Consider the following 20,660-nt stretch of genomic DNA (forward strand, 5'->3'; position numbering starts at 1 on the left):
GCTGCTATGCTGTATTAACTGTGCAGGAAGACTAAAGCTGCAACAGACATAACTTTGGAAATAGTGCAAACTTCTAGTGAAGATACATTCACTGAGAGTGACACCTCTGTCAAAACCTCTGAATGGCACAGGTACATCTCAGCCCCAGTCACAATCCAGACATTCCCAAGTCCATACATATAGTATTAAAAAGGTCTTGAAACCAGTGGTGACATGGAAACACCAGGAGCTTGGATGAAGGAATTCAGAAGTTAGTAGGTATGTTTCCTGTAGTGGCTCACTGATACAGATTGTGGGTGCGACTGTGAACAGGAATTTAGAATTCTGGCCCATGAGGCAGTGGGCAGCAGACTGGTTTGGCATGCAATGTTATTTACTGCAGCCTCACACTCAGAAGGGCTGTTGGAGATCTGCACACAGAAGTGTCTAACCAACAAGATGCTTTTGTACTCTTGTTTTAAAAAAAAAATCAGTGTAAATACTTGCTATGATTTTGTGTGTGCTCAATTTTCCAATAAAATTTATGCAACTCTCATTTTTCTCTCCAAATACCTTGATGTTTTCCCTTCAAATTGGTAGATTTTGCGATCCCAGTCATCAGCGTCAGGGGCACTGACCTGGCCCAGTACAGTCGTGGGGAGAATACCTGGAACAACACAGCACACAAGGGGCACAGTCAGACCTCTCACATGTACACAGACATGTTCTGGTCTAAGCACATGTGTTGTAAGACTAAGGCCTCTACAAAAATAGTTGTGGTAGTTCTTGAGAGACATGCACTGGTTTGCAAATGCCACATGGTGCCCTGCTTGTCACATTTTTTGCTGTATGACTACATAGATTTAATTCTACAGGTGACTGAAGTGAAAAGAAATGGGAATGAAAAAAGGAAAGCCACCTCTGAGAATTTTCACTATTTTATCTGCGTTATCCAACCAACTTACAAAGTTTAGACAGAGATTGGTGTTTGGCAGGACAAATAACCAAAATGCAGACTGGGTCATAAAGGGCAAAACCAGTAGCAATTACAGCAAGATAGAAATTACAGCAAGAAAGAGAGGATGTCCAAAATACAGCGGCCAGGCTTATTTTGAGTAAATGGTGAGACTGGGGTGAGATGGAAAGCAGTATGTATTCTGCTTGTTTTGCATCCTCTCAGCAAAACCGACAAATTAGTATTTTCTGGATTTACGAAACTTACTTCTGAAGGAAAGGTTCCTCCTTATTTCTGAAGGAAATAGTTATCTGAATTCATAAACCGACTGAGTAAAGAATCAAGGATACACCAAAAGGATAAATGTGGGACTTCACCGTAGGACAAGGAGCAGCACAAACCCTGACAAGCGAGGAACTGAATGCAAGGAGAGGAAACTGTACCTCTCTGGCAGCTGTGGTGACACTCACTGGATATTTTGCAGGACACAGTATACAGGATGCCCTGGTGTTTGATTCCCACAGGATATGAATGTAACATACAATGTGATAGTAGCCTTTTGATTCTGTCTCTCCTTTATATTTTAATTAATCAAAGATCTGTGGTCTTGAATAGTCCCTCCCAGAAATTAACTGATGTACTGATGAAAGAAACAATTAAAATGGAATTCAGGCTTAATGAAAATGTTTGGTATTTAGAGTACAGGCAGAGTTTCTCAGCAAGTAGAAACAGACTTGGTTTTAATTTAACAATAAGCTGAACTGGAGTAATCGTGCGACAGGCAGTACAAGGCTTCAGTACAAATAAATGTGAACAGCATCTACTCAGAAGTAGTTCCTAACAGACAGTCTATTTAATGTGCTATCAAACCACAGGACACAGAGCAGAGTAGAAGATGAAGGAATGCCCTGAGCCAACATGGATGTAAACATCCCAAAATATTTTTACCTGTATGTTTTATTTTCCTTATGGGCTTATTATGGGGGGCACCAGATCACAAGAATACTGCTGCCTAATTGCCAAAGCAAGAAGGGAAAGAAGGCTTCTCTCACACTGCATGCAGCCAACATTCACAGAAAATTCCCCCATAACAGCATCTTTCAGCTGAAGACTTAGATGAATGTTTCAGCAGTTTACATATGAGTTCAGTTTAAGTGCATTCACTAAAATTCAGTCTGGAGAAGGAAAAAGGTTTAAGGAGGAGGAAAAAGGTTCTCAGCATTCAGACTCATAATTTCTCAGCAACATTATGAACTTGGGTAATTTTTTCTCCCCTGATATGTTAATGCTGCTGAAAAACTGTATCTGAAATCAAGAGACCATTACTCAAGTTTGACAGAAAGGTGCCAAGAAAAGCAGCCAGTTATGCTCCTTCTTCAAGGCTGGCTCACTTTCTTCTACAAATCAAGTGGCCCAGAGACCTGTGCCACACATACCTACTGCTCTCTGTTGGGGTTTAAACAAACTTCAGTAGCACTTCTACTAACAGCTTACGTGGAACAGGACAGAATCCTCCCGTGAAACTTAGAGCTGCCTCTTTCGGCCTTATGCCACACTTGGAAGCAAACATCAGGGAGTGATTTACCATCATAGCTGTAAATGAGACACTCCATGTAGCCAGCAGAATGCGGGTGGTCATTTTGGTCCCCGATGTTCACGGTCAGCGTGTTGGTGGAGCTCATGGGTGGGATCCCGCTGTCTGTGATCAGGATGGGCAGGTAGAACACCTTGTGCACCTCCCTGTCAAAGGTGCGCAGGGCGGTGAGCACGGCACTGCCGTTGTGGAGGTCCTGCAGGCTGAAGCTGGCCAGGCTGTCAAAATCACTGAGAAGGCGGAAGGAGAAAGGGGCTCCGTTAGCAGCAGTGTCCCGGTCCTTGGCATACAGCAGTGTGGAAGTCTCGTTCATTTGGACAACCTGTGGAGAAGCTGTGTTTTCCCAGACCACTGGGTTATAATGGGCCTCGAACTCTGGCCCATTGTCATTTACATCCTGCAGAGACACTAAAACAGTGGCACTGCCAGTCAGAGGGGGCTGTCCCATATCAGTGGCAATCACAATAAGTTGGTACTGAGCCGCCGTCTCATAATCCAGCAATCCTGCAACCATCAGCCACCCATCACTAGCCAAAGAGAACTGGCCACCTGGATCAGACTTGTTTAGCAGGTGGAAAGAAAACCTCCCGTTCAGGCCAGAATCCAAGTCAACAGCAGAAACCTGAATAATTTTGGTGCCAACTGGTACATCTTCCCCAAGTGCAGCCACTTCATAGAACTGGGGATAGAAGACAGGAGCATGATCATTCGAGTCCTCCACATAGATCACACAGTGAGCGATGCTGAAGAAATCCATGTCCTCTGCTTTCACAGTCAAATTGAATACCCTCTCATGAGGCTTCTCAAAGTCAACCCGTTTGCGCAGTCGGATAAACCCACAGTTGTTGACTTCATCTGTCTCTATGGAGAACTTGCGGTCATTGTCCCCATCAACGATGCTGAATGTCACCATGGCATTTTCTCCCTCATCTCTGTCCACAGCAGACACCACTGCCACCTCAGCGTTAATACTCGCATTCTCGGAGACAAATGCTGTGTAGATCCTTTGCAGGAAGACTGGAGCATGATCATTCACATCAGTCACCAAAATAGTGGCGGTGCCTGTCCCAGTGAGCCCTCCTCCATCTCTGGCCTCAACCACCACGATGTATTTGTCTTCCTTCTCACGGTCCAGGGACCCAAGCACCGTAGAGATGGTGCCACTAACAGAATCAATTGAGAACAAGTTCAAATTAATCTCATTTTTGACGTTCTGAATGATACTGTATGTTAGCACAGCATTTATACCAGCCTTGGGGTCATCGAGGTCCATTGCTGTCATTTCCATGACAGGAGTGTCAGCTGGAGAGTCCTCAGGGATGTGGCCCGTGAAACATCCATCAGACACACAGAGGAAAAGGGGCGCGTTGTCGTTCACGTCCCTCACGTCTATGATCACATCTGCAAAGCCAGTCAGGCCCTCTCCACCTTCATCCGTCGCGAGAACGAGAAAGCGCCACGTCGATCGCTTCTCCCGGTCCAGCCTTGTGTGCGCGCTGATCTCACCTGTGCTCTCATTGATGCTGAATTCACTGCTGGCTCCCTGTCCGTGCAGGGAGTAGCTAATGGCAGCTTGATCTGCTGCTTGGTCGGGATCTGTTGCAGAAACCTGGAACATGCCACAGCAGGCAAGTGTTTATGTTAAAAAAAAGGGAAATCCCACTTCTCTTATCGATGGCAGCTGCTACAGTGCAGGCTAAATGAACAGCGTGCATTTTAACAGCAAGCATCTATTGGCTTGAGTCATTCAAGTACTCTTTCAATAAATATCATGTACAGCCTAGAGAAACAAAACCAGGGCGTTTCCACAGACTAGTACATTCTACTTCCCCGTATATTTTGGAAAGAGAAAAAACTAAAGGAAGAATCAAGTGAAAATAATAACAGTTCTGCTCTGCAAATATTTCTTGTGAAATTTTTGGAGCTGAAGTACAAAGGCAAGCAGAGGCTGATTCTCTCTGAGTTTACAGACTGCTGTGAAAACAGGCCATACATCCAAGCTAATGGTCAGCATATGCCAGAGAGAGCTCCCAGCTCCTGATTTGCATCAAGGGATTGTTTGGGAGATTGCTAGTTGGGTGTACCAAGAGCTGCTCTAACAACAAAACAACAAAGGTGATTGAGCTGGAGTCAAAGAACAATCCCTGGTAATGTTTATTTGGTAGCATAAATTTAACCATTACATGCATGAAGTACACATGCCAACCATTCTGTGCTTATAGAGTTACTCAAAATGATCCGAATCTTCTTTGTAAAGGAAATTATCACATTTTTCAATAATTAGAAATCAGTTTGAAAAAGACCTTTAAGATCAAAACCAACCACTATTTACGTAGGTGAAGAGAGCAAGTCCACCACGAAAAATTACCAGGAAATTACCAGGTTTACTTTATTTTATTCTTTACAGAAAGTTGCTAGCTAAGTCTTAATTTCAGGCCTCACCCACCCTAAATGTACTATCTTTTTGGATTTGTGTGAATGGATGGGATTGAGCTGAACACAAAGCCAGGTTTTGCCCTGCTTTGTGGAAACTGCTTTACCTTTAGGACAAGTACGGGCAGATCTGTGAGCTCCTCCAAGACACTGCCCTGGTATTCATTCTGAGTGAAGACTGGTTCTTCATCATTCTTATTGACAACATTGATGATGATAAGAGTGTGGTTTTCCCATTTTCCATCAGAAGCTACAAGCCGGAGCTCATAATGTTGTTCTTGTTCATAATCCAAAGGCTGAGCAATGAAGACAGTTCCAATCTCAGGTTCCACATCAAAAACCCCTTTCACATTTCCTGAAGTGATCTGATACCTTAGTTTGGCATTTGCACCTATAAGAGAAAGAAACAATTGCCCCCTGTTCACTCTGTGAATGCTCAATCCAACTATGCACAATGGACATGTATCCAAGAGAGACCTTATTTTCCAAGACTGTTGTGGTGTGTGTGAGATAAAACATAAAAATATACACAGAGTGATGCATGCAATTTGAAGGCTTTGTGTGTGGCAGATGGGAGGCTAGGTTTGCGTTTATATTTACAAGTATAATTTACAGACACAGACAAGCACTTGTTGATAACGGAGAAATTGTGTGCCTCTAAAATATTGTGCATTCATTTGCCAATAATAAAAAAGTAACTTACTATGAAAATACAATAAACTATTTTTACTCAATGTTTCCTAAGCTTCACACTCCAAATGCCAGTATTCCTTAACTTTTTTTAAACCACTGGGTGGTGCTAAAATGTAACAGAAGCCCTCTATTTTGAGCAAGAATTCATCTTCGAAGGTTCCACCTGTGTGACAGCAGTTGTTTGATTGCTGCAAAATTTTTAGGAACAACAACAAGTAGTTTAGTGCTTCCTGTTTACTTACTTGGAAAGGTAAAAAACACAATGCATTCCAGTATTCAAAGTCATTTCCTAAATTAAATAGGTGAACTGCTAGGAGCAAAAAGAACATTCAGCTTTTTAAGTTGTGAGTCAGCTGTGGATGACAAGAGTAGAGCAATATGGATGGCTATAAAGTGAGAAGCTGTGCTCAATATTAGTGCTTGGAAGGACTTGGCTGCCTTTGCAGCAAAAGCTTGAGCATCACTTGCTAGCAGCTTTTGTCAAATTCTCCCAAGGGCAGCAGCTGGTTTCAAAGGCCTCTTTACACCTCCCCCATGGGCACTGAGGCACAGGCATTGCAGCACTGTACCTGAAAGGAACAGCCAGCTCTCACCTGCTCCCAGCAACACATCCCTCTGGCTCTCATTTGGGCTCTGTCACCAGCTTGCCTTCTTTTAACCAATGGATTTGTTTCTCTTGAGCAAGTTGAGTTGGACCAGCTCACAAAAGTAACCAAAATGCAAAGACAGGGACTGACTAGTGGTACATGCTGTTGGACTGACTCTGCCCATCTGGTCTCACCACGCTGTAGGGGTAGCTTCACACCATCAGAGGTGGTGTCAGTGTGAGCCCAAATGGAAAGTCTGACTTTCCCTTTCTTCCTGACTTCATTTCTGGCCATGCCATCCCACATTTTCCATTGTTTGTCAGATTCTTCCTTCCATAAATAAGGAATATTTAACCCACTAACTCACCAAAAAGCACTTTTTTTTTTTTTACAATAGTGCTAAATAGAACTGACTTCTAGGGAGATCTTGAAAGCACAGGAGTCAGCAAAAAGCAAGCATGTGCTCTGGAAAGAGTAAGGATAAAGTTACAGCAGTGCTGTGATTCTGACTGATTTCATTCTGCCCCAAAGACATTGCCAGCTAACTTAACCTTTGCACTACAAAACTGAGCACCTATTTAAAGAAAGCACTCAGATGCACCCAGAACTTCTCTCCCCACTTCTACAAATGTTTGAAATTGTCTCCTGAGTGCACAGAGCTGTTTGTCCCTGTAGGAAGCAGCCCTATACACAAACACACATTAACATGAAAAGGATTTAAAAGGACATGCAGGGTCCACTCACCCTCATCTTTGTCATCTGCTGTTGCTGTCACAACAGGACTTCCCACTTCCCTGTCTTCATCTATGCTGACCTCATACACTGACTGAGGAAAGGCCGGGGCGTTGTCGTTCACATCGCTGACAAAAATCCTCACGTAGGCTGTGTCTGAGGAACGCAGAGTAGAAATGGCAGAGGTGGAATACCTTGCATTATTCCAAACAGCTCACATACCTGCCAAGCCTATGAAAGTTAAAAAGACCAATATAGAATTCCTTCTTAGTTTTACCTGTGTTGGGCTTCCCATGAATACCAGGTCTAGCAGATTCTGATAAGTCCTGAGACTGAACTTCAATCAGGTAAGAGGCTCTTTTCTCTCTGTCAAAAGACGCCTGGGTGGAAATAATTCCTGTCTCAGGTTCAATGGTGAAGAACTGATAATCCTCATTAGCATCTTTTAATATTAAGTAGTGAACCTAAAAAGGAAATCGTTAGAAGAGGTTACATTTTCAATTTTCATTTGTATGTCCAAGTGCTGTGATGTCCCCCCTCCTCAGCAGCCTCCTGGTTCTGTCTGCAAAGTAGCAACACTCTGAGGAAAGACAGATCATCTGAACATATTTTTTCTAAGTCTTTTGTTTATTTTGATATAAAAAGAGCAGAATTCTCAGAAGAACATCTGTACCAGTGACATCAAGGCCCATCAAGCTCTGTGTCTAATCTCCAACAGTAGCCAGTAGGAGCAGTTAAGAAACTTCATGAATAACAGAAGGAGAGAGAGTGTATGGACTGGCATTTTCCCTGGTGTGTCCTCAGCTTCTAGTAACTGCTAGCAATCACTGTGCTTCTAATCTCAAAAAAAAAACAAACAAAAAAAACCCAAAAAAAAACCCCCCCAAAAAAAAGCTAGTAATTTGGGTCCTGTTCAATGAGACTGAATAAATGAAAACCTCCACCAATGAAAGCTATTCACATTTTTTCCTTTAATAAAGGTCATTCCCTGAAAAACCACCAGTTCCATCCCCACTCCCAAGTTATACCCAGACCAGCACCATCTGTACCACCACACAGGTTGCTCTTCAGAGGCTACAAAATGACACTTCCAGAACGGCAGAGTTCCCAGAGTCTCCTCTAGCTAGAGTTTCTTCACAGAGGAGCTAGTAGGATTTTTAGAATGGCTCAGGAAAATGCAAAGAAAATGAGCAACTCAGAATTCTGCTTTTTCCTAGGTTTGGGTCATTATTACTATGATGGTCAAATGCTGGTTTGACCAGTGATGGTATTTAATTGACCATATTTAAAAGGCTGTGAATAACTGACAATAATCACTGATGGTCAATTTAAAGTTGAGCTAAAGAGGCAGGAGTTTGAAAACATGTCCTGCAGCCATGCTCCCATGTCTTGTCATGGGAGCAGCCCTGAGAATCATGCAGCAGGGCTTTGTCATGGTTGCTGGATCAGCTGCCATGCTGCAGGACCCTGAGGTCACTTCTGGCCTCTTCTCTGCCTGCATCCCGTGAGATGCACACCAGCCATAAGACAGACAAATGCTTGACAAGTGCTGTAAGAAGTGCTGGTGGCTCACTACCCTGCCAGTGGATTGCACATTCTCACTAATTACAGTACTACAACTTGAGTATTGTGAGGAAAAGAACTGGATTAAGGTCAAACCTCTCCATGTAGGCCAGAATCCAAGTCCATGGCTAACACCTGAACCACGGACGTGCCAACATCAGCTCCTTCTGGCACAGACACCTCGTAGTTAGAAGACACGAAGAATGGAACATTGTCATTGACATCTGGAAAAGGAGGTGATGAGGATCATGGTAAGAAAATATTTGAAAACTTTTTTGTTTACTTTGGGTTTTTTTGGTATTTTGCCCACAGTTTTATTTTGCTTAGAGGAAGAATTTACATTGATTATAGTAATAAGCAATCCTGCTTTGGGCTTTCCCTTTCTCCTGGTAGCAGTCAGAAGACATTTTATAGACACTGGGAAGTTTCTGGGAGACAGTGGCCTAACTCAGCTGAGATAGTGGCTAATGATTTGACCAGAGATGTACTAAGTCCATGAATGCCAGGACCAGGAGGGCTTTCATCCACAGCTAAATTACTGAAAAAGGATTTTTTCTTCTGAGCAGAATGAAGTTTCTGCCAGATTCTGGTACCAATAACTGCACTACAGGAAAAACCTTTTGGGTCAGGGTCCATAACCCACAATGAGGCTCAGACCCTGCTCTACAGCCTGGAGGGGTTTTGCATTGGTGGATCATGAAAGACAGGACAATGCTGTGACAAAGTGAAGCAGGAAAGCTGGATTCCCTTTCAAACTACTACCCCATTCTCATTTCCATGGTGGTGGGCAAGACAAATGTTTGTGCTGGAGACTTCATTTATTCATATTTTGATCTGAATGTCTGCCTAACAAAAGTAATGCCACTAATCCTGCAAAAAGCAGGGATTAATATCAGATTTATAGTTTTATGTGCATCTACTGGAACAAAGCCTTATGAAAAGATCCGACTATAAGGAGGTTTGGATCAAATTTTTGAAAATTGCACTTATCATAAGAATCCTTGCAATTTCGTTTCTGTACTTGTAATCTCAGTGCAATGCAATGGAAAATACCAAATGTAACAAAACACCCTAAACAGATACCCAACACAAACCCAGCCTATCTGAGCTGTTTCTCTTTCTGTAGCACAGAGTATTTCCAGTAATATTAATTTCCTTTCAATAGCTTGGGAACAAGTACTAGCTTTTTCCTCCTTTCAAAAGAAAATCTTTCTAATTACCTTTACAGAACCAAGCACAGTGCTGCCTAAACATTGAAACAGCCCATTTTTGCACTATCACATCTCCACATTTGATGGTTGTACTTAGGAATTGCCTCACACAGAACTCTTTAATGACTGCAGAACTATTTACAGCATAGGAATGTACAAAGCATTCTGAGGTGGCTTGGCGTTTCATGGATGTTACCTTAATTCATGGCATTATACTGAAAATAATAAGAATATTTTTCTGAACAGCAGCAAAGCTTACCTGTTATATTCACACAAACAGTGGCAAAGGAAGCTAAAGGAGTCATTGCTACGTTTTGTGCCCGGACTGTCAGGGTGAAAAACTTAGTAGTCTCAAAGTCAAGTGGTTCAGCGACTAGAAGAGAAGCAGATCCATCAGCTCTGTTTGGCTTCAGATAGAAACGAACTGGCATGTTAGTCTCTGGAACTTGACCCTCCTCCAGGTTATACGTGACCCTGGGATCACCAAGAGGGGATGTGGCTTTGATGGTCTGAAGAAGAAAAGAGCCACCACATACATTCATGAAGCACGGGGTTGCAAGTGTTAGGTGTCGAGTTTGATGGCAGAAACATACACACATGTATGTTCTCCAGGAACATACAGGCCTGTATGACTTGGGTAACAGACAAAATAGAAACATTTACAGACCTGAGTTTTATTTTGCAATATCTAGGATTGGTGCACGTGTTAAATCAACAAGAAATTTATTTGCCTATAAATGTGCCAAGCCAGAACTGCAGCACAGCTATAGGAAAATCCCTCCTCTCTCCTCCTTCCAAAGCAAAACTGATCTGTAAGGAGACCATTTCTCCACTAAGTTGTACACTTTACTCAGCAAGTTACAGAAGAAAAACTCCAACCCTAAATTGTTTCCAAGTGCTTGAATATTACATGCAGGAGGAGGAAGGCAGGAATTATGTGGCAATATATAGAAGATTAAGTCTTCTGTCCTAAAAGTCTCTATGGGTTAAAAAGGAATTGGTTTGAGTTAGAAGAATCCAAAGCAAACTATGTCACTCCACGCTCTTGTGCTAAACTGAGAAAAGCTTTAAGAAAGACACAAGCAGATAGTACAGCCCACTGAGGATGAGGATGGAGGAGTGAGGAGTTGGGTCTTGAAGGGAACACACAAGAATTTCTTTCTCTGGCAGCAAATAAGTTTTGTTCCTGTGGAAGGACACCTCGAGAGCCATTAGTGCAAGAATTCACTGGGAAAACTGCTGCCAGCTGAAAGCCACCCTATTCTGTGACAGGTACACCTGACAAACTTTAATGGGTACCGAGCAGTGAAGGCTCATAAGGGCGTAGTGCAATGCAGTAAGGCTGCAGAGCGAGCATCCATGAACTTCTGACTTGGAGCATAACAGAGGAAGAAGTGGAAATGAAGAGGGAGGGAAGCAATCAAGCTTTTAACATACCACAATCTTGGTGTCACGAGTGGTGTTTTCGGGGATGGTTACCCAGTATGAGCTCTGCTCCCACCGGGGTGGCTGGCTCAGCGCACTGGTGACAGTCACCGTCAGCTCCACGGTGCTGCTTCTGTTCCCACCGTCTGTCGCTACAATATAGCGGCTGATGCGCATTGTCTGGGAAACAAAGGCACAGGATACTTGAAAACTACTGCAGTTAACCCTCTGCAATGGATTTGAGGGGTTGGAGTCTCACATTACCTGGGGTAGTGGGCAATTCACATACACCCAGCCTGTGCTGGGGTTGATCTGGAAGTATTCCAGCGGATGCTCTAGCATTGAGTATGTGACAGCAGCGTTCACACCCTGGTCACTGTCGTGAGCTGCAACTCGGAGGAAGCTCATCCCCACCGGAGTGTCTTCGCTAAGGAAGTCTTTGAAAAGACAAAGATACTGTCAGCAGGTCTGCTCTGGTTTAGCAGGCTATATTTGTAAAGAAATACCCCTGCAAAACATCATTGTTCCCTTCATGGGAGATTAAATGTTTCTGCACTGAAGCAGGTTATAAAGTACTGTCACCAACAGTGTCTGTAGTCCTCTTTCAGCTTCCCCTTCCCTCTCCCCTGCCACGCTGGGTTGTTAAGTGAGCTGCTGGTGATGCAGATTTACTGACACTGCTGCTGCCAGCACTGGTGCCGCTCCATGGCGGTGCTGGCAAGCCCCACAGCAGCTCGCATGCCCACTGCTTTGGATCACAGCCCAGCCTGCTGGGCTCAGCTAATGATAAAAGCAGGTTGGTATCAAAGGGAGTTCTGTGTGAATTGAATTAATTTAGATTATGACTGGTGCCAGCAGTACTGCCAGTGGGAGGCACTAGGTAATTGCAAAGCACAGAGTCAGGTCACAGAAAAGATTCCTCCAACCCGCCAGTTGGAGTTTGGAAAAGCTGCCCAGGGCAAGGGCAATGACCATTTTAGGCATGCCTCTTTCCTTAGGTTTCACCCCTGTTCTCAGAAATCCACCTGTGTCAGAGGTCCTGTCTTTCTGCCCGTAGTTCCAGAGAGACCAATCCTTCTTTGAACCTGCTCACGTAATTGTCATCTAAAGATCTGGTGGCAAAGTCACACATTTGAAGAGCCCACTGCACAGAAGAGTAATTAATTTTGTCTTCCTAAAGCCTGATTTCTGGAAGGGGACACCAACAAAATGATGGGAAATCATGAGCAGTCATTTCCCGTTCCCCTCTACTCTGTGAAGCACAGTTTCTTATGAAACTATCACATCCCTGCTGGCTGTCTCTCTTCCACACTCCATCTTTACATTACATTGATTTTTGGTCCAGCTCTTCCCTCTATCCTTGGCCATCCAGTCCCAGTTCCTCTTTCAAGCAGCCACATGTGCTTGCCTGACTGTGTTTTTGAGCTGTTTCCTTGTCCTAAGGCTCCACCAGCTCATTGTATTAAAACTGACAGTGGGAAGGCTGTTGCAGTTGGGTTAAGGCAACCCAGTCAGTCTGTTAATTTGTGTCTTGTTCAGGAACTATTTCATATCTTTGATCTCCCTTATATGTGTGTCCTTTAGCAATTTTGATGTGGGATAATCAGAACTGCACACTACTTATGGAGCAGTCATGTTTTCTGTTTTGGTCTTCTCCTTTAATGTCTACAGTGTGTAGTAGTAGAGCAGTACAACTTTAAACAACAGCAACCACTTGCTCCATGAGCAGTAATTTCAGATTTAATTGTCTTCACTTGTCCCTGTGTCATTTAATTGTCCTGGGATTCTTGTCTTTGGTATGTCAGTAACAGACAAAGCTAATCTCACAAGAGATTTACCAGCACTAAGATAGATTGATGAAAATTGAATTAACTGCCATAAATCACTGTAAAATTCTCTTTTTTTTTGTTTATGCTTGTGTGTGTGTGTATATTTATGCTGTCTTTAACAGCCAAATTCAGTTAAATTGCATTGTAATAAAAAAGACAAAGTTACTTGGAAGGGTGGTAGTTTCTTATTTCATGTGCTTTGCTTGCTTCTGACATGCTTTAATGTTTACTGTACCATCCCTACTACAGTTTAGCATTTCTTTAACGTCTGTTTGGCACGCAGATGATAAGAAGCATGGCTAAATCAGGAATTTAACCAACATCCTAGTGCTGAGAGTTAAGAACCATCAGTTTCCAGGATGAATAGAAACCTATGACTAATGGCCTTTGATCTTGCTAGGGAAGAAGCTATTTTTAATTCTGTGACGTTCAAGCATTGATCACTTATGTAGAGACGCTGGGAAAGTGCTGGGCATAATATGACCTCGTTATCTGCAGGTTTGCCATCTCAAATTGCTGCCTTTGCTTCAGAACCTTGCCAGTACCCTCTGTTCATGAAAAAAGAAAAAAAATCTCCCTGCTCCTCAAAGTGGTGAAGCCACCATATTACAAATGCAACCTCTCAGCCTCACAGCTTTTGAAAAAGAATCCTGGGCAGTTTCACCTGAAGGACATGTGATGGTAGAATAGAAAGGTTCATCTTTGCACAAACATTACCTCAGGGATTGCTCTGCTCAGAAATATTTCTCTCCAGAAAGACTATTCCTACTCAACTTCTCAGTGCTGCTTTGGCCAGGTTTGCAGAAGACACTGGTAAGACTGTAGAAATGGCTATTCCAAATCTACACATTTTAATGAATTTGGCACTTAGAATTAGTCACTACAAGGTACTTTAAAAGGTGCAACACAATTTTCCTTCTGTCCTTGTAAATAACTCTGAAGTGTGGATGTATATTTAGCATATTTCCCAGCAGGTCACTTCTTGTTAAGCTCCTAATATATAAACACCCAACTTATTTTTGAATTGTTCTAAAATGCTGGCATCTGTGATGTTAAAGACAATTTTCTTATAAGCCATCTTCATTTTAATAGGACATTGGTCACTGCTTTGCCCTCCACGACATTTCCACACAAGTGGCAAAAAAACTCCAAAATGAAGTCGTTGGCAGATGTACAAGCAACAATTTTTTTTCCATTTTCAAGCAATTATGCAAGGAAGGACCTGTTCCAGTCCAACAGCTAGAGATTATACTCATGACTTGTGGATGACATTTAATGTAGAGAGTCCAAGTGTAATGAAATGCAGGATTCTACTGGAGAAGCATCAAGTCAAATTAAACAAAAGACTGATGTAAAGCATATCATGTGGGGATGAAAAAGGGAATGTCACCAGGTCAAATGGGAAAAGCTAGCTCAGCAGGACAGACACAGCAGGCATTGGCTCCCAGCCAAATGCAGCCTAGAAACCAAGGATTCTGTGCTGTTTGACAAGACATAAATGCAACTTCAGTCTATTCAAACAGAGACACTGTGCTACAGAGACACAGATGACAATCGTACTTCTGGTCAGGGTTGATGATTTCCCAGCTAGGATGTCATGTTTTGTTTTCGGACATCAAATAAAAATTCAGTGCGGAAAAAAGCTGGGCAGAGAAAAGCTGCAAAGAGAAGGGATCAGACCTGCCTCATCTGTAGGAGTGAAGGATGTCAATGTTTTTAAGAGAACTGCAATGACTGAAGAGCACTGGTTAATTCTGCACATTTCCACCGATGATGGGTTAAACAGTAAGTGGCTTAGTGGGCAACAAAGGAAGATCAGTCACCTAACAGGCTGTCACTGGGAATAACCTCCTGACAAGATTGCCGTGGCAGTGCTGGGACAAGGACAGTCACACTCACACTGATAGCGGCTGTTCTCAAACTTGGGGTCGTTGTCGTTGAGGTCAGCGATGAGGACGGTGAGCTGGCACACGCCGATCAGCGGCTCCCGCGCCTGGTCGGTGGCAGTGACAGACAGAGTGTGCTCCCTCTGCTTCTCCCGGTCGAAACTCTGCGTGGTGGTGATGACTCCTGCAAACACAGACACCTCCTGTGCCGCCTGTCACAGCCTCAGCACTGAATTTGCAGAGAGCCATCTGCACATCTCCTGCACAAAAGGGAGCTCTGACTGTGCAACACAGCCGTGAAGCTCGATCCTCACCGACCCTGCAACGCATGTCCTGGACTAGACCAACCCCAGTTCTCTTGTCTCTCCTCTCCTCACCTCACATGCCACGTTTTTCCTGCTGCCCTGAGCAGAAGCTCAGTCTGAGTATCTTGTTATCTCATGGCTCATGGAGCACAGAAGGATTTTCTCCTTCTCACTGAAGGGCCTCTCTAGGTTTACTCCAGTGGTAGGCCAAGTAATTGAATCAGCTCATTATTACTTGAGGAAGAGTCACACCACAGAAGACACAAGGGATATGACCAAAGAAACCTCTGCTACAGGAGTTGGAGGCTATCTCATTGAACAGATTAAAATTGGGTAAAATCATAGAGTGGATTAATCAAACAATTTTCTCAAAATCTTCAGGTTTCCCTCCCTAATAATCAAGTCTCTCCCTACCTCAGCTATTTTCTTCTGGTTAGCAGATTTTGAACTGGCCTTCTTGAGGCCACTTCTAGACCTATTTCTCTCCTATGCTCGGAGTTCTTCAGCTCTTTTGTAGTCCCTTCCAATCTCCTGCACAGTCCTGGACATAACAATATCCCATTTTTCTATTTTGACTACAGTAACATCAACAACTACACACACAACATCTTCATTTGGAATAAATCATATATAAAGATATTGTTGCCCTGTTCTGGTATGAGGGTTTTGCCCTGCAGTGCACTAAATCTCCTATTTGTGCATGAGATGAGAAATAAACTGTGGCCACATCATAGGGAAGAATAAACTTTACCTGTAAAAATCACACTTTCTGCTCTGCATTTTTATAGCTGCCCTTGATCCAAATAGGAAGGTTAAGTGATACAGAACACATTTTTATCTTATTGAACTGGGATTGGTTTCCCTATTTAATTTGCATCTGGGACCCCCAATATAAGAAGGATGTGGATCCATTGGAGTGAATCCAGAAGAGGGACATGAAGATGATCAGAGGGTTGGAAACTTCTCCTGTGAAGACAGACTGAGCTGGGATTTTTCAGCCTGGAGAAGAGAAGGTTCCAGGGAGACCTTACAGCACCTTCCAGTACCTAAGGGTGGCTTACACAAGAGCTGGAGAGGGTCTGTGGGCATGTGGTGATAGGACAAGGAGTAATGGCCTTAAACTGAGGGAAAAGAGGTTTGGTTTAGGAAGAAATTCTTTACTGTGAGGGTGGTGAGACACTGCCCAACACGGGTTGCTCAGGGAAGCTGTGGCAGCCCCATCCCTGGAAGTGTTCAAGGCCAGTTTGGATGGGACATTGGGCAACCTGGTCTAGTGGAAGGTGTCCCTGCCCACAGCAGGGGTGCTGGAAATAAATAATCTTTTGTCTCTTTTCCAACCCAAACCATCCTATGCTACTATGATTTGAATCACTGCAACCTTCATTCAATCTAATCTAATCTAATCTAATCTAATCTAATCTAATCTACGGCACAGGTATTTACAAACCCTGATCATTTTCCAGTGTTTATCCTATAAACTGTCACAACTAACCCTGCAGTTACATGGTTAAGCATGAGCCCACATGAACATACTGATACAGAGGCATTTTCATTACAATACATCATTTTCATTTTTTCTCAGTAACCTGAAGCCACTGACCTGTGTCTGGGTCAATGCTGAAGCCAAGGGAAGCTCCATCTCGGTGCATGAGCCCATACTTCACCTCTCCATTGATGCCAAGGTCTGCATCATAGGCTTCCACCTGTAGCACACGTGTGCCTGGAGGCTGGTTCTCCAGAACCCAGGTGCTGTCACTGTAGTAAGCGCACTAAAAACACACCCAAACATCCGACCCTAAATATTACACAGAGTCACGTGAATCTGCTGCACAGTGTCAATATTTTTTCCAGCAGCTCTGGGAAAAACTTGGAAGGAAATCACTACAATTTCTCATGCACACAGAAAAATCGATCTCTAAGGGAGAGGAAGGAAAAAGGAGGATGAAGATTTTACACTTCCTCTGAAGATTTTACACTTCCTTCTGTTCACTTACAAGTTCATTCTGCTACGCACATACAGACCCTTCAGCCCACCAGCAGCCACCAGCAGCTGTGGAGACTCTATTACCCCAGTTATAACTTAGATGGGAAAAGAATATCTGCAGAAAGACATCTTACCTCTCTAAAGACAGGCTTGTTGTTATTAACGTCATTAACTCCTACAATAACCTCAGCAAAACTGCTGAGAGGAGTGGGTCCCCCCGAGGCATTGTCATCTATGGCAGTGACATTCAGGGTGTACTGTGGCCCTTTCAGTCTGGGTGGTGGGCTTCTGCGGAGTTTAATGATACCTGAATTCGGAAGCATAAAGTGTCATGTTAATTTACTCTGTAAGCACACAAAATCAAGGGAGCACCACATTTCTCTGTAACTGTACTGCTGGCTTAGTCAGTGTTTTCGCTGCAAAGCACAGTAATTTGTCATCTTAATCTGCACAGGCTTGGATGAGGATCCCAGGCTTTGGCTGATAGTTGAACAAGCATCATATCAATGAACTAATGCTCACTGATACAAAGCATCCCCATTTGCAGATTATATACATACAGAGCTTTCTTATGGTTCTCGACATACAGGTGGGACAGAGTCAATAGAGATTAGACAGTAAATAACTGAGTTCTAAACCCTCTTTCCTTACCTTTCTGGCTATCCAGCTCAAAGTTGCCCTCCTCATTGCCCCCTGTAATCAGGTAGAGCAGCCCATCTCCATCAGGGTCCTCTGCCCGGACAGTAGCCACCAAGGTGCCGGGACCAGCATCTTCCGAGAGGAAAGTCCTGTAACTGATGGACACAAGGGAGCAATGGCAGCAAACAAAGCATCAGAAAAACATCGCCCTGTTAGCCACCAGCAACATTATGGACTCATTATGAGTGGTTGGGGCATGCAACCATGGAATCTTAAACTGCTTCAAGATATGACCTAGGTCTTCTTTGTTCAACGTTTGGTACTTATTTCAGGATTGTAATCCTGTACTTTTGGTACACATAATTTTGAAGGAGGATAACAATATGCACCATAATACGTTGTACTGTAAAACAGGATCATCTATCTACTAAAGTTGAGTAAAAGGACTGGTATCTACCATGCAGTATTTCTTATGCCCCTATATATTAATGGAAAGCATCAGATACTACAGAGATGAATGTAAAAAAGTATTAAATTTTGTAAATAGATGTATGCATGTTTTGTATTTAAAATATGTTCAGACTTCAAAATTGTGCAAAGAATAGAAATTGTTTTGATTGAGGACAGGAAAGAAAAGGGAGTCTTAAAGAAGCAGGAGCTCATGAAATTAGCTTACAATACAATCTTTTGATGCTAAAATTAAATTTTAGTAGTAGTTTGCTAACTACAATATTTATTTGTCACCTATTTATACATGGATAATCACTTTGAGACCTAGGAGTCAACACAGTCAAAATCATTCCCTGCATTGATAGGTCTCTGTTTCATTCTGTTCTCTTTCTATAAAGTCAATATACTGGTATCACAAATGATATATTTTTTAATATACAATCTAGAAATGAAGGTCCAACTCCTAAAGCCTTTCTGTATAGAAATTACCCTTCAGTTTCACCGGTATTCACAGTTGCACAAAACAAGTGACCATTTAGCCAAGAGCTATTAAGGCTACATGTAGGACAGCATCTTTTAAGAGCAGAGCAGGCATTGGGGGTGCCTTACAGGGCCTGGGAGAAGACGGGAGCCTCGTCATTGACGTTGGCCATGCGGATGCGCACAGACGCCGTCCCCGTCCGAGGGGGGTGTCCTCTGTCCACAGCGATCACCACAAACTCGTACATGTGGTTGGCTCGCTCAAAGTTCAGCCTCTGGTTAGAATTGATGACCCCGTGACGTGTGATGGAAAAATCAGTGCTCTGGATGAAGTAAGAGATCTCAGAGTTGGAGCCAGAGTCGCAGTCTGTTGCAAGCACTATTAGAGAACATATTTAACAGAACAGTCATACTGCAAAGGAGGTTGGGTCATGCTGTTTGCCACCAAGACAACTCTGGTTTTTGTTAGTTTTTGAGAACAGGCATCACCTAAATCTGTTTCATCCATAAAAGTTTTTTTTTGTTGTTGTTTTGCTTTTGTTTTGTTGTTGTTGTTGTTTTTTTGTGGTTAGCATCTGGGAACTTAGCAGGAGGCTGGGAGTGACTCTTCCCTCTGCTCCAACCCAGCCTGAGTGATCTCAGCCAGAATTTGATCCTAGCACTACACAAAATGCTTTGCACAAATAGCAATCAACACTGGTAATTAGCACACAATCAGTATGCACGTTGGTTAACATTATCAGTCACAAACTGGTTCCTCACTCTTTCCAGGAATGCTATGTTCAAATTTAATTAGCTCCCAGCTAGTTATATATTTTTTAATTACCTGGTTCTTCAAGGTATGAAGAGTGATTAAACATTCCTCCCCAGTAAGTGTTTATTCAGTACTCTGAGTTTCCCATCTGCTCAGGAGCAGCAAACCAGCACAACAAAGCATCAAAAGTGATTTTTAAGAGCAGAAGCTCACCTCTCCAATTACCTTGCAATTTTTCTAGCCTAAAAATGAGGCTTCCCATCATACCCACACTGGTAATAAACAAACTCCTATTCTACCAATAGCATCCAGATGCAGCCACTGTGGTAGCACACAGCCTTGTAGAAACAGAACAGTGATTGCAGTGTGTGGACACCCCAGCAAACAGCTGCAGCATCATCCATGGAGGGGTGGCAGAAACAACCTGTCTCTATCAGAATACTAACTCAAAATAGGAAACGAGCAGAGAATGACTTCAAAAGTACACGGAAGAACTGTTCTACTTGATTGCAAAAAATTTCAACTGCATCTGCCTGTGGAAAGTTACTCATTGTTTACAAGGATATTTAGAGTGGTTGTAACATTTTGTTTAAAATCTCTTCAAATCCTGATGTGAATAAATGTTTGTGTTACAGACTACAAAATCAAGGGCTTTAGCGTTGATCACTCTCTTGCTGCACTGACTGACAAAACATATTAAAAACTCAAAGACTAAAATGACAGTGATTTAAATCTGTCAAATATAGTGGCTAAGTATTGTTTTTAGAAAGGCATGCAGAAGGTGAACAACCTTTTTGATTTGAAAAATTCAGATTTAATCTACAGCCATTAGTGAGCCATTTAACCATTCACAGAAATGCATTCCATGTGCTTAACGACATGCTTCTGTTCCCCAAGATGTTCTCTGGCAAATGGGAATATGGCACTTGTACATGACAGAAACGTGCCTTACTTCCCAGCAGCACCTGGGAATCCCATTCCCCATTTCATTCCATCCTGGAAACTGGTGTGCATTGCACAGGATATTTTAGGGATCATATGCCAGCCTCAGCAGCTCTCTGCTGGCTTTGCACATGTTCTGAACTAGCTTAGTGCAAGCTAACTCTGGCTCAAAAGCTGACTGAGCTCAGCTACAGCTCCAAGCCTTGTTCTGCTGGCACA

General features: G+C 43.0%; 1 protein-coding gene across 1 annotated transcript in view; it reads right to left on the reverse strand.

Moving 5' to 3' along the window:
• Positions 1-20,660, reverse strand: part of LOC311151536 (neural-cadherin-like) — a gene marked incomplete at its 3' end in the record, with an annotated part of 40,097 nt that overhangs the window by 15,083 nt on the left and 4,354 nt on the right. The window contains exons 5-18 of the mRNA XM_084202044.1: positions 18,875-19,124; positions 17,828-17,970; positions 17,311-17,483; positions 16,793-16,961; positions 14,901-15,071; positions 11,437-11,609; positions 11,185-11,352; positions 10,007-10,256; positions 8,633-8,760; positions 7,251-7,437; positions 6,986-7,129; positions 5,069-5,352; positions 2,520-4,137; positions 553-646 (exon numbers count right to left, since the gene is read on the reverse strand). Coding sequence (XP_084058170.1) covers positions 553-646; positions 2,520-4,137; positions 5,069-5,352; positions 6,986-7,129; positions 7,251-7,437; positions 8,633-8,760; positions 10,007-10,256; positions 11,185-11,352; positions 11,437-11,609; positions 14,901-15,071; positions 16,793-16,961; positions 17,311-17,483; positions 17,828-17,970; positions 18,875-19,124 — 3,952 coding nt within the window. The remainder of the gene's footprint in view (positions 1-552; positions 647-2,519; positions 4,138-5,068; positions 5,353-6,985; positions 7,130-7,250; positions 7,438-8,632; positions 8,761-10,006; positions 10,257-11,184; positions 11,353-11,436; positions 11,610-14,900; positions 15,072-16,792; positions 16,962-17,310; positions 17,484-17,827; positions 17,971-18,874; positions 19,125-20,660) is intronic.

This window comes from Fringilla coelebs (assembly GCF_963513975.1).
Source record: "Fringilla coelebs genome assembly, chromosome: 1".
Lineage (NCBI taxonomy): Eukaryota > Metazoa > Chordata > Aves > Passeriformes > Fringillidae > Fringilla > Fringilla coelebs.